The following is a 12967-nucleotide window of genomic DNA, read 5'->3' on the forward strand; positions in this document are numbered from 1 at the left end:
TGGGTTTTGGCACCAATGATAAGCTTTTTTCGAGTTCGAACATGAAATTTCCCCTTCTACGTGTCCCTTGCGTTGACCAATAACGTATCGTCGATTTTCATAATGTTGGCATCCTGCTCCCGATTTTACTAGAACTTGACTAGAAATCGAAATTGTTTTTGTACTGACGTGTTTTATTTCGTTTGGCGTAAACGGGACAACTGTTAAATCGACTTTCAGTGCGTATTCCATTAGTGAACACGAGTTATTGGTAAAGCTAGCACGTGCAACGATCCTTCGCAAGTTTTAAATATTTTTCCAAGCGAGCTTTTGCATTTATCTCTGTGACGTTTGCAAAAAGTTGAGAAACGTAGTTATGGCATCCGTGAACATAAATTCCTTCGTGAACTCATTTAACAACAGATTGTAAGTTTACTTTTATCGATTTTTTCTGTGTGTTATATATTAGTGATACATGTCATATTGATGTACCGTGTTTGTTTTATTTCAGCGAAGCACCTGTGAGGCAACACCTAAAAAATGTATATGCCTGCCTCGCAATGTCAACATTGGCAGCGGGTGTCGGGGCTTCGATACATATGTTCACAAATATTCTCCAAGCGGGTTTTTTATCCGCTATTGGAGCACTGATCTTCTTCTTCCTTCTGATATCCACTCCTGATGACAATGGTAAAGGAATGACAAAACGCGTTGGCTACCTCCTGGGCTTTTCCACTCTCACTGGAGTTGGAATGGGACCTCTTTTAGAACATGTTGTTCTGGTAGATCCAAGTATCATAATCACTGCATTCATTGCAACTTCAGTGGTCTTTGTATCATTTACCATCTGCGCATTACTTTCCGAAAGAGGAAAATGGTTGTATCTGGGAGGTACTTTGTTTACTTTGCTCAACAGCCTCATGCTTATGAGTTTGGCAAATATTTTCTTTGGATCAACATTGCTGTGGAATGCTCAGATCTATATTGGACTCTTTGCTATGTGTGGATTTGTTCTATATGATACTCAGGCTATAATCGAAAAGAGGAGAATGGGCAGCAGGGACTTTGTGGCACATTCTCTGGACCTGTTCGTTGATTTCATAGGAGTTTTCAAAAGATTATTGGTCATCTTGACTCAGAAGGTAATTAGGTTAATATCTTTTGCACATTCCATTTATTTTGAACATTTACTTTGTCATTACTAGAAGAGAGTACTAAATAGTTTTATTTGTTACAGGAACAGGAGTCACAGAAGAAGAGAAGAAATTAATCGTTAAAGTTCTTGCATGAGTTTGGTTTAATTTTCGGGATATTTTGATCTCAGTGATTCATTCACCGAGGCCATGGTTTTGGATGGAATGTAAAATAGATGTTGAAAATATATTTAAAATAAAAATTATTTGTAAAGGACTGTTTTAGTTGTAATTTTTGTAGAATGTGGGGTAATTTTGAGTTACTTAAAGGACCCCATCCTTCCACGGTTGGAATATAGGTTAAACTGTTTATTGTATATCTATCTGATTGTAGGTCATTGAATATATTGCAAGCTATGTAAAAGTTAATTATTTTAATAAATCCTTTTGCATAAAAAGAAAATGATTTTTCAATAATATAAAAAGATATAATTTAATATTTTATTGATGCATAAGTCTAATACAATGCGAAAAATATCAATTAATAATTTGTGATACACGTCAGCGTATTTTGTAGGAAAGTCACTTAATTATGCATTGTAATTAAACAAACTATCGAGCGTCACGTGTTGTCGCTATGGAGAGTCAAGGCCAAGGACGCAAGTATAATAATTGTTTCTTGCCATCTCATAATTTGAACACTTTATATTTCTGTTTCCTTCAATAAGGATTCTTCCTATGTACGTATTTTCCAATTTCATGGTAACGGACAAAAAGTATTAGTTCAATTGAGGTAAGTACAGGATATCATTGAAACATTTGTATGGGTGAAGTACAGTGAAATTTAATCCGACATAAATTATGCCTTTGGTCTCGGTTTTTATCTGGGTTCAATTTACAATTCAATTCAATTTACATTGTCGGGATTAGTCTAGTTCGGTATTTTTCCTCTGTGCTGGCTTCAAGAATCATCAGCAAAACAAATTATAAGTCATTACGATTTTTTAAAATTTAAAATAATTGTAAACAATTACCACACTTTAACCATGGGTATAGAAGCTTCGGCGTTAAAAGTTAAGGTCATATTTAAATAAATAAAAAACATTTGCGATGTAATTTATTAGGAATTATTAGGGTAAATGAAAGAGGATATTAGTTACTTTAGTAAGTGCTGCGTTCGCGAATCCAATTCACAGATTTGAGCAGAAGTCAATATAAAATAGACATAAACCCTATTTTGAAAATTATCGAGGTTTTTTAGACTGTGGAATTAAATCCTGGATTTAACCCACTTTTTCATTTGCTCCACACTAACCAAAACTAACCATTGTTAATGTAAGTGTGCACAAAATTAACTGCACCCAAGAATCGTAAACCTAATACGGATTCTTGATCTGCACCCATGAAAAATAGAAAGTTTTTCCACGTAGTGTTCAAATGCGCATACTCAAAGTTGCTACGATCTCACAGACATTTCTCTCGTAGCAAAGCGACGCGAAGCCACGACAATTCGTTCATTTTATTCATCGAAATTGGTGGTACTTAAGTGTTAATATGGGAGATAGTAAGATAATTCTTTAAATATCTTAGTTGTAATAACCAATCGGTCAACATTTTGTTGTATAAAACTGTGAATATTGACGTTCGCGTACTTTTTTGTTCATATTTTCGTCGCCGAAGCGATTATTTTAAAATGGCCGGTTTGGATTTTTAATTTTATTTTCTGTTTGTTGTAATTTTAGATTATGGAGGCGGAGGCTACGGTGATTTTTCTCAACCACCGCCCAGCGGAGGCGGGTTTTCTTCAGGAGGTTACGGCGGTTCCCAAGGTGGTGGATACGGCGGTGGTGGCGGCGGCTGGAACCAGGGTAATCAGTCTAGAGGTGGATATGGGGGTGGTCAAGGTACAGTTTGAAAGTACTCGTTAAAAGTTTATATTCTTGATATTTATTGTTGGCTGTAAGCTTTAAGAAATTCATTAAACGTTTATAAACCCCATTTCAACATTTATGTCCTGCCAGTGTTCTTATTTGCTCTAGTATTTTAACTTGTTGACAAAATTTGAGACCAGCATTTACAAAAAATTCGAGTTTGAGTGGGTTTTTAATCCATATTGTGTGGCAGTGTTTTTTTAACAGAAAATGAATTTTTATCTGCACTGTAAAAAAAATGCCATTTATTTTTTAAGAGCAACAGAGAAAACAAATTACAAATATGTATATGCAAAGTTAAGGACTTGTCTTCGGGTATTTACAGTTTTATAATCTCTTGGACGAACTTTTTGAGGATCAGATTTTTGTTTCCGTGTTTAGGTAAAGGTGATGACATAGGCATGGAAATAAGTTTTTTCAGTAGCTTATATCCACCATCTATGTCGTAAATCAATTCTATGAGTGATAGTCCTTACAGTTACTCTATAGCTTTAAGGGTAGAAAATCTTTAGGACATATTTTTCTCCATGAAATGGAACCCTAGAATGTTTTTTATTTTTAAATTATTTGTTTTATTTTGAAGGAGGTGGCTACCAAGGAGGTGGAGGAAGTGGCGGAGGTTACGGATCTGGCGGCGGTGGCTTTGGAGGTGGCGGCTCGGGTGGTGGATATGGTGGAGGTGGTGGATATGGAGGTAAAGTTGTTTATTTTTTTTTGTGATTGCACTGGTGAATTTTCATTATTTTCAGGTGGTAGAGATCGGGGAAATGATCGAGGGGGCAGAGATTTAGATCGCCGAGATAGTTATGGGTAAGTTAATGATAACCTTTTTGAATGCTTATTTGTGGATGAAAGGGAAAGGAAGGTTAATTTGTAGTATACCCAGGAGGTCACTAAACCTCAATGAATCCCTTGTTTAAGTGTATTGTAAATTTACAGACAACTTTGGTGAGCTTTATGACATATATAATTTTCTCATTGTTTACTCTAGAGTGTTTTTTTGAGTATTGGTCTGTTGTATAGCAGGTTGGTTTTGTAGCCCATAAGAACATTAAATTATCCATAATGTTGAAAATTTTTTTTTCAGCGTAAACTTATTACAGCAAAACCTTTCTTTACATTTGGAGTACTGGAATATTTATTTTTAAAACTAATTGAAGTTTTATTTGTTTTCTTCAAATGAAGAATTAAGAAAATTTCAAATTTTCCGCGTTTTTTTTTTGTTATAAAGATATAGTTCACAATATAAAGATTTTTTTTCAATGTTAAAAATAACAGTTGGAAGTATATGTTTAGTACGAACCCTAATTTATAATTCAGGATTGCAGTGGTATGGTAAGTTTTGATTTTTAATTGCAATCAGCACTTCAAACTTTTCAGAGTATTAAAAAAAAAGAGAAAATTGATATCAACAGATATTCTAGAAATGTGGCATACGCGAAAAATCTGTATTTTCTCATACAAAAAAATAAGGATAAGCTTTAAAAGAAAAATGTATGCAAAACCTTGTTGAGTAAGTGTTTGCATGGATTAATCAACTCTATTTTCTAATCTAAGTTTTTTTTTTTGAGTTGTCATAATATTTGAATGAGGATAATTTAAAATTTAGGCTTCTGTGTATTTTTTAGTTAAGATTATGGTTATAATTGGGTGAATTTTATTTTTAGTCTGTGCTTCAAAAAATATGGCACTTTTCAAATTGGGATTATAAGTGTTGTGTGAATGGTTTTAGGTTAGTTGTTGTCTTTTTCTCTAAAACTAATACAAATTATTGGCAATTTAATTTGTTTTTGCTTAAAATAAAACTGTATATACTACATTACAAGAGTTTGTATTAGTTTAAATGAGATCAGGCAGATCCTTGGTATTAAACAAATCATGTTGCATTTAAAATATGTCTACTAATTTCAAATTTTTGTGAGTAAATTTTCAGATTTCTTTTCAATTTTTTTGACTTGACTAGTTCTTGTTTTTTCAAAATTTCTTTTGGTCGGTTATGTATGAATATCTTCTCGTGTTTTTTAACGCAAGAAATAATGTGAGGTACACACAAACGGTAAACCATTTATGGTCAAGTTGTACAGAAGGGTTCTTTTACATTTGGTTTCTGAGGAAAAAGGGTGACTCTAAGGTGAAAACGGTACATGCAAGTGCAAGAAATAAACAAAGGGTTTTGATATAAAGGTATAATGGTAATGATAACAAATGACGAGTGACAAAAACAAGTAACAGACAGACAAGACGCAAAACTCCAAAACTTAGGTGTTGTTCCTCAGTTCCGAAGAAGAGAAAGTGTTTGTGTTGCCATCTGGGTATTTAAGCACCCCCGCCGAAAACAGTTTTGGAGCGATACGAAGCGATAACTGATGTGTGTTTACTTCTGTTTTAGCGGCGGCAACAGGGGTGGTGGCGGTGGTTTTAACAAAGGTAAAAGCACCGGGTCCGCGTAACGGTACTCGGTTGCATTCATATTATTTTTTATGCGTTTATTCCCGTTCTAAAAGGTGTTTTACTTGTGGAAGAATGGGTTTATATGATGTTAGGTGGTTGGTATCTTGCACTTTTTAGTGCGAGTTGGGGTCAACATACCAAATGAGTTTTGAGTTTCCAGTGGCGATTAAACGGTGTGCTAAAGAGCATTAAACTCATTTGTCATGGTGGCTGAAACCAGTGTAGTAAATATGTACATGGTAATTTGTGGATAGTTTATTGAAAAATGTTATGTGACTCATAACTAAAGAATTCACTTAACTCCGTATTAGTTACGAACTTACAGCAATTATAAAACCACCCATTTATTCTATATTTTAAGCCAGAGAAATTCTTAAATATGAGCGCCATTGATGCAAAAACGTATTACACATTTCCATTTCTATCCTCCATGTATAAATGTTTGCAAGATAATAATCGATTTGCACTCGGAAATGTGCTAATGGTGAAGAGTTTATGAGGACCTAGGATACACACAAGCCGACTGAACAGACTGTGTGGATTAAATTGATTTTAACTAAAGGAAAGGGTTATTAACTTTTTGGTTGGGTTTGTTAAGTTAATCTCAAGACAAAATTCGTTTTATGCAACGTTTCAGGTTTGTTATTTTCATCGGCGGTGCATACATCTACTTATAATCTATTGTGTACTTGGAAATTCCAAAACGGTTATACATTCAATTACTTTGTGCACTTGTGTTATTTTCACTTTAGCAAATAATATGATGGGTTTTTTAAATTGATCTTTAAAAGGCAAATGTTTAATGGAATTTAGTGCGAGCAGTACTTACAAAAAATTTACAATCCAAAGATCTAATGTTATTGATTTAACATGCATATCGATTTGGGTATTCTGCCGGTCAACCATCGGTTCATATAAAATTTCCAGGGTCAAATAGTTGCCGGACAGATTTGCCGCTTCTGTATAAATGTTATGAAATTACCACTATGTTATTAAACCACTAATATAAGTTGTTTTAAAAAGGACACTCAGTGAAACATTGGTAACAGAATCGGTATTGAAAATACCAGTCTTAACGTAGTCTTGAGTGATTTGGTTTAGTGAACCCTAACAAAAATGTCGTGGAAAAACAAATAAAGCGAATTAGATAAACTTGTTACAGGTTGTTAATTTAATTAAAGGGAGAAAGTCAAAAGATTATAGATAAAAGATAAAGGTTTTAATGAAACTGTAGTAAAAATGGATAATAACTAATTTTCTTTGAAACAATGGGATTATTGAGATATCTACTCAAGTAGTGTTAAAACTTGTTAGTGTGACCGCTTATACTAAAAAAAAAAATAATGGCTAAAATTCCTATTAAATTGCAGGTGGTGACAATCTTGTCGTTCAAGTCGATACCATATTTGTCTCTGGCATGAACACCGATTTGGATGAGGATGACATTGCTGATCATTTTGGCTCAATTGGGATTATCAAGGTGTGTTATTGTTTCACGTGCCATTAATTAATGTACGCGGACCGCACTCTGTGCTTGAACTATTCCATATTCAAGAACAATTTTGTTGTCCCGCCAAATCGTTACACAGGTTCTATTCGTCAGTTACCTTTCTCTACGGTAAATGAACTACTCAATCTGTGACATTGTTAAATAATCTCCTGTGAATTATCCGCTTTGAGTAATATTGCTCTGTTTTGATATAGATTGACAAACGCACTCAGAAAAAGAAGGTGTGGCTTTACAAAGACAAAGCCACTGGCTTGTCCAAGGGTGAAGCAACCGTAACTTATGATGATGCTGACGCTGCCCAGTCAGCCATTAGTTGGTTCGACGGTAAAGATTTCAAAGGCTCCCTAATCAAAGTTCAGTTGGCCACCAAAAAGGATAATTGGAGTGGCGGTCGTGGCGGTGGGCGGGGTGGTCCGCGAGGCGGGGGTGGCGGACGTGGCGGTGGTGGCGGAGGATTTGGAGGTCCCAGACGTGATGGAGGTATGACAAACTAAAGCGATATTTTCTATTGTCAAAAATATGAGTAATAGTTACACTATGTGCTCTGGAGGCATATTAAGAATATACATTTAATGTCTCTACAGAACTTGTGAATTGGCTGATGTTTGATCATCAGTTTAGGAGTTTTTTGAAATTTATTTATTATGTTATTATTGTTATTGTGACTGCATGCAGAGAATTATTATCATTATTATTTCTTACTTACTTGCCTATCTGTTTTATTCAAAGTTAAGACGTTTAGGACATATGTTCATATGAAGTTTTATTTTTAAAATGGACCCAAAAGTCAGCACCTTCATTATTGACATTCAATTAGAAATCGTCCTGTATTTACCCAAAAAAAGTACCTTTATATATTCGAGGCGTTGATTTTATTTCCTTTATTTTTACTGACCTAATGTAAAATTTATTAATAAGTTTCCGCCCCGAAGCAGTGTAGAAAAAGGAAACTGCAAAATTGGTCGGTATTAGTTTTCGTTCCGAAGCAGTGTAGAAAAAAGAACCTGCAAAATTGGTCGGTATTAAGTTTTGCCCGCATCTTTTTGTTTTAGGTGGTGGAGGAGGTGGGGGCGGTGGCGGTGGTGGTAGAGACCGCGAGGGTCGTGAAGGCGATTGGAGGTGTCCAAACCCGGATTGTGGCAACACCAATTTCGCATGGAGAGCCCAATGCAATCGCTGCAACGAAGATAAGCCCGAGGGTGCGGGCGGTGGTGGTGACGATCGACGTGGGGGGGGTGGACGAGACCGCGACGGAGGTCGAGATCGAAGGGGTGGTGGTGGCGGATTCCGGGGAGGTGACAGGGGTGGCGGCCGTGGTTTTGGCGGAGGGCGCGGTGGCCCCAGGGGTGGCGGCGGTGGACGAGGAGGCGGCGGAAGGTATGAAAATTACACATTATTTATTAAAAACTTCCCTTTTCGCTCTCGGCAATTCTTTTTTTATATTTTTGTCTGATTTTTATAAAAGGGAAAAATCAAATTTGCCTCTATTAAAACTCGTCTTAACCATGTGGTTATGAACGGATCCTGTCTGGAGGTACATTGCTATTACCTGTTTTAATTTTGATAAAGGGAAGAAATACAAAAATCAATATGCAATATGAAGAAACATAATAAATTTAATTAATTGATTTGATTTTATATTTGGTGTATGTATTATTTTCTTCCCTGTTACAGAGATCGTGGAGGTGGAAGAGACGGGGGCAGCAGACCGAGACCCTATTAATTACACTAAGGGTAATATAAAAAAAGCATTTATTTAAATTTTAAGAATCGTCCATCGGTTATTGTTTTGGGAAGTAGTATTATATATTTTTTAAAATTTGTGTGCGATTTATGTAGTACACTTTGTTCCTCTGAAAGAGAGATGACAAGTGACACGTTGAATGTTTACTGGTCTAAGAATTTGTTTATTTCAATGATCAGAACTGTGAAAGTAAATACTGCACTGTCTATTGATGTTGCAAGCCCCCATGACATTGACATTAAAAATTATGCTTGTTTAGACTGTGTTTTAGTTCATCTATTGAGGGTTACTTTAGGTGCGTTACTATACTGCTGCTTTCCGATTGTTGGACGAACTCTTTCACAGGAATAGAATATGAGAACAAGAAATTAATTTCTCACTTAGTCATGGATTAAACAAACCTATGGAATTTAATATGGTTTTGTACATTGTTCAATCGCAAATAAATTATACAGCCCAACTATTCTCGTTTTATTTATTCCGCAGTAGCAAAAATATTTAGATTACTTAGCTTTTTTCCCTTATGAGAAGTACAAAATTAAAGAATTCTAAATGAAGTTAGTGCAGAAAAATAAACCTATTGTTACTGTCTAGGATCCATTGGTGTATATATTTGGTAAATTTACTTAGCTAAACAAAGTGGTTAATCTTGGTTATAAAATGTTTTGTTGGTAGGGACTTCAGTGGTTCTATCTAATCATTTGCCTATTTATATTGTAATTATCTAAATGTGGGTACAGTAGAAAAACAAACTTAGTATGTCTAGGATCCATTGGTGATAGGTGATAGGAAGTTCCGTTGATAGGGACTTGAATAACCAATGACACTGTCTAGGATCCATTGGTGTGCATGTTTTTTAGAACATCGCCATAACTGCTGGTATATAACAATATCAAAAGTTTGGTTAAATTTTTATTAATATCTGTACAACCAAAAAATCTCATTTTGATCTGTTTGTGGGCCTTTTTGGTCCGCCTCTCTTTTTGCCTCTAGCCATGGTCTTCAACTTGTTTTTCTGCGCTCTTAAATCTTTTTTCATTCTTGGATCAACTACTTTGTAATGTCCTTTAACCCCTGCTGGCCTTTTGACCCTCTTACCTGTCATATGTTTCTTAGCTACCACATAAGTCACCTCCTTTTTGGGTTCTCTATGCGCTTTCTTGTACATTCTAGAAAGATTTTTGATATTTTGATATATCAAATGGTAAAAGCAAAACTTACTGTTTTATTTGCCGAGCTTTTTCCTTATCGGACATGTCTGTATTATCAATCAAAGCTTCTGCTTTTTTCTTTGCCTTTTCCAATTTCCTCAATGCCCTCTTCTTTTTCCTTGCCTTGGCCTCAACTACTTTTTTAATAGGTCGTACATTTATTTCCTCCAATTTCTTTTTGTAATCGTCCACTAATTCCTTAATTAAAGGGAAAAATTGGGCACCACATTTCATTTGAATAAATAAATTTTTATTTACCTTTGGCACAGGAGTATCTTTCTTCATATGCTTTTGCTCGTCTTGTACAAACCAATCAGGTAAATGCTGGTCATTAAACATGTATCTATTCCATGCTCCATCAATTAAATCGCGTTTTGTTTTTTTACTGTTCACCATAAGAGTTCCCAGCGCTAATTCTTCTTCTGTCAGCTTGTGCTTTCTTTTGGATCCTGATCTATTTGCTATAACATACAATAAAAATTTTAATGGATTTTTAATTCCAGTTATTTGGAAACTTAGAAAATATTGGCAACTAACAACGGATACTGTTATATCTTACATGCTTTAACAACCTCAAACCCATCTTTCTTGGTATTATTTAAAGATTTCATCTCTTTTTCAACATCATAATCTGAATCACTCCCACTATCTGTGCTGTCATCTGAGCTGTAATCTGTATCATCGACTCTGTTTTTTTTTTGCAGTTTATTATTCTTCGCATTATTTCCATTTGTCCTAGTCTCAATATCTTCACCCACTATTTGAGCTCCTTTTTTCTTGTACTCTTCAATCATCTTATCCAAATCTGCATCTTCATCTTTTTCATCAATAAGATTCTTAAAGACATCCTTTTCAAACCACAATTCTGCTTTATGGATCCTTTTCTGCTCTTTGTCTCGATAATCCAAGTCAGTTATAAGTGGATGACTGGATCTGCTTTTTGCTGGTTTCGGAGTCAACTTTTTTGTTGCTTTTTGTTGAGATGCATGATCCGAATTATCTGACTGAAACCCTAGAAATCAATTATTGAATAATTTAAAAATATATGCAAAGTATATAAAAGTAAACACTACTTCATGGTATAGACTAACTCCTAATTGAATTTAACTTCTTTTATGACATCCCTTTACTTAATAGAAACAGAATATTTAAAGAAAAGTTAACAAATTATATTACCAAGTCCTGTGCTTTGAAAACTATCATCAGACTCATAGTCACTTTCCATTTCCAACTCTGAATCGGAGTCTTTATAATATAGTCCGGAACTATCCAAGTGAGTGTCATCTTTATCATACCTAACATATTTCCCCTTTGGTATTTCGTTTTCATCATCAGATTCGGCAACAACATCTGGTGCTTGTTCCATCACCCTTTTCATCTTGGTGGCATCCTTTACTACTTTAAGACTGAACATATCATCTCCTTCCAATTTTGGGCCATCATCTCCTTTAAGAACCATTTTTAAGTTGAGACGTTCATTTAGTTTTTTCCTTTCCTTTTGTGCTTTCTTCTTCTTTCTCTTCATATCCCTAATTTCTTCTTCTTCTAGGTTTGCAATTTGCCTATCAACATCTTTCAGATCCACTTCACTGTCGTCTGACTTATCCGCTTTTATTTCTAGTTCTAATTCAGCTTCTTCCTGTACTGCATTCTTTTTAGCATATTCTTCGTGAAGAACTTTCCACCAGTTCAAGAGGTTTCTAAGATCTTTTCGTCCCAATACTTTAATGTCTTTACAACATTCTTGTATTTCTTTTGTAGTCTTCTCATGCTTAAGTATTTCTGGATCATCAAATACTATTTCCGAGGCATCTTGTAAAATGTCAATTCCACTATCATTCTTAATGAAATCAGATACTTTCAATATATGATGTAGAGTATAATCGTTCTCAGGATAACCTTGGGGTTTATCTTTTTTCTTTTTCTCTGGATGAAACACATTTAATATATTTCTTGGCTCAATTTCTAAATCCTCGAAAACATATTTAGGGTCCATGAACTTAGCATCAATTTTATCTGGAGCTATATAATGTTGGCAGACAACAAAAATTTCAGCAGACTCATTTCTGGAGGCTTGGGGTTTTGTGGCATGTACCTTTTTAAATAATTGCTTCAATACCCAAATCAGAGGGTTATAATCTTTTGACCTGAATACTTTAGTGATAAACCAACCACCCTTTCTTAAAAATTGGGTCGCCAGCTTCAGAGAACTTAAAGTAAGACAAGCTTGGGAGTAAGCATCGTGCAACCAATTCTTTCCTACATTAGGTGCTCCATCATGAAGCACAACATCTGCCTTCCACGTTTGCAGTTCTTTCGAAATTGCTACTCTGCATTTATCTGTTGTTATGTCTTCCGTTAAGGATATGCACCCTGGTATGGGTTTAATTGGAAATAAATCAATGCCAAGGATAATGCTTGACAAAGGCATATTTTGCTTGGCTACTTGCATCCATCCTCCCGGAGCTGCGCACAGATCCAGACATACCCTCGATTTTTGCAAGAATTCAAATTTTCGGTTTAGTTGGATGAGCTTGAATGCGGCACGTGAACGAAATCCTAAAGATTAAAAATATATTTTCAAAGGTGTTACAAACTTCCAATTACGTACCAGTTTCCTTGGCCAAATTGTAGTATTTGTCTTTCCGATGTTTTCCAATTTTTGTTTTTTTTCCCATCTTAAATTCTGTTGGCACTGTTTTACTAAATGCTCTCCAATGCTTCCAGTTTGTGATGGGTTATGGTTCCACTTCTTCTTCTTCCACACGAATGTGTGTTCTCTTCTGTGATCCTTACTTCTATTATCCATTCGTTTTTGTTGATGAAAGCGTTCAGCATTAGCAGGAAATCAAAATATATATATGGCGGCAAAAAGTGTGTAATACCATGCAAATATATTCGCAAACTGCTGATTTTTTTCCCAAATTCTATTTGCCTAATTACTTTTTTGTAATTTTGTAATGTTTTTCGTTTATGATAAAACGTCAAATTATAAAAAAAAATAATTT

General features: G+C 35.0%; 3 protein-coding genes across 4 annotated transcripts; 2 read left to right on the forward strand and 1 right to left on the reverse strand.

The window, feature by feature from the left end:
• Positions 1–104: 104 nt before the first annotated feature.
• On the forward strand, positions 105–1389 carry LOC132704012 (bax inhibitor 1). Its single transcript, XM_060673613.1, has 3 exons — positions 105–405; positions 491–1121; positions 1217–1389. Exons 1-3 carry the CDS (start codon positions 356–358, stop codon positions 1247–1249), a joined length of 714 nt encoding a protein of 237 aa, XP_060529596.1. The 5' UTR covers positions 105–355; the 3' UTR covers positions 1250–1389.
• Positions 1390–1938: 549 nt separating this feature from the next.
• LOC132704010 (RNA-binding protein cabeza) lies at positions 1939–9203 on the forward strand. Of its 2 annotated transcripts, XM_060673609.1 has the most exons (9): positions 1939–2676; positions 2855–3016; positions 3627–3737; positions 3793–3853; positions 5433–5470; positions 6865–6974; positions 7199–7484; positions 8057–8381; positions 8679–9203. In XM_060673609.1, the coding sequence occupies exons 1-9, from the start codon at positions 2667–2669 to the stop codon at positions 8725–8727; spliced, it is 1152 nt and encodes a 383-aa protein (XP_060529592.1). In that variant the 5' UTR covers positions 1939–2666; the 3' UTR covers positions 8728–9203. The 2 variants fall into 2 exon arrangements, with proteins under 2 accessions (XP_060529592.1, XP_060529593.1); XM_060673610.1 differs by lacking the exon at positions 3627–3737 and having other exon boundaries at positions 1940–2676.
• Positions 9204–9397: 194 nt separating this feature from the next.
• Positions 9398–12752, reverse strand: LOC132703770 (pre-rRNA 2'-O-ribose RNA methyltransferase FTSJ3). Its single transcript, XM_060673229.1, has 6 exons — positions 12571–12752; positions 11136–12518; positions 10519–10971; positions 10218–10420; positions 9970–10157; positions 9398–9917 (listed from the first exon to the last, which is right to left on the reverse strand). The coding sequence occupies exons 1-6, from the start codon at positions 12635–12637 to the stop codon at positions 9689–9691; spliced, it is 2523 nt and encodes an 840-aa protein (XP_060529212.1). The 5' UTR covers positions 12638–12752; the 3' UTR covers positions 9398–9688.
• Between the last annotated feature and the right edge of the window lie 215 nt (positions 12753–12967).

The sequence above is a fragment of the Cylas formicarius genome, unplaced genomic scaffold (genome assembly GCF_029955315.1).
Source record: "Cylas formicarius isolate icCylForm1 unplaced genomic scaffold, icCylForm1.1 PGA_scaffold_6__28_contigs__length_40554024, whole genome shotgun sequence".
NCBI lineage: Eukaryota > Metazoa > Arthropoda > Insecta > Coleoptera > Brentidae > Cylas > Cylas formicarius.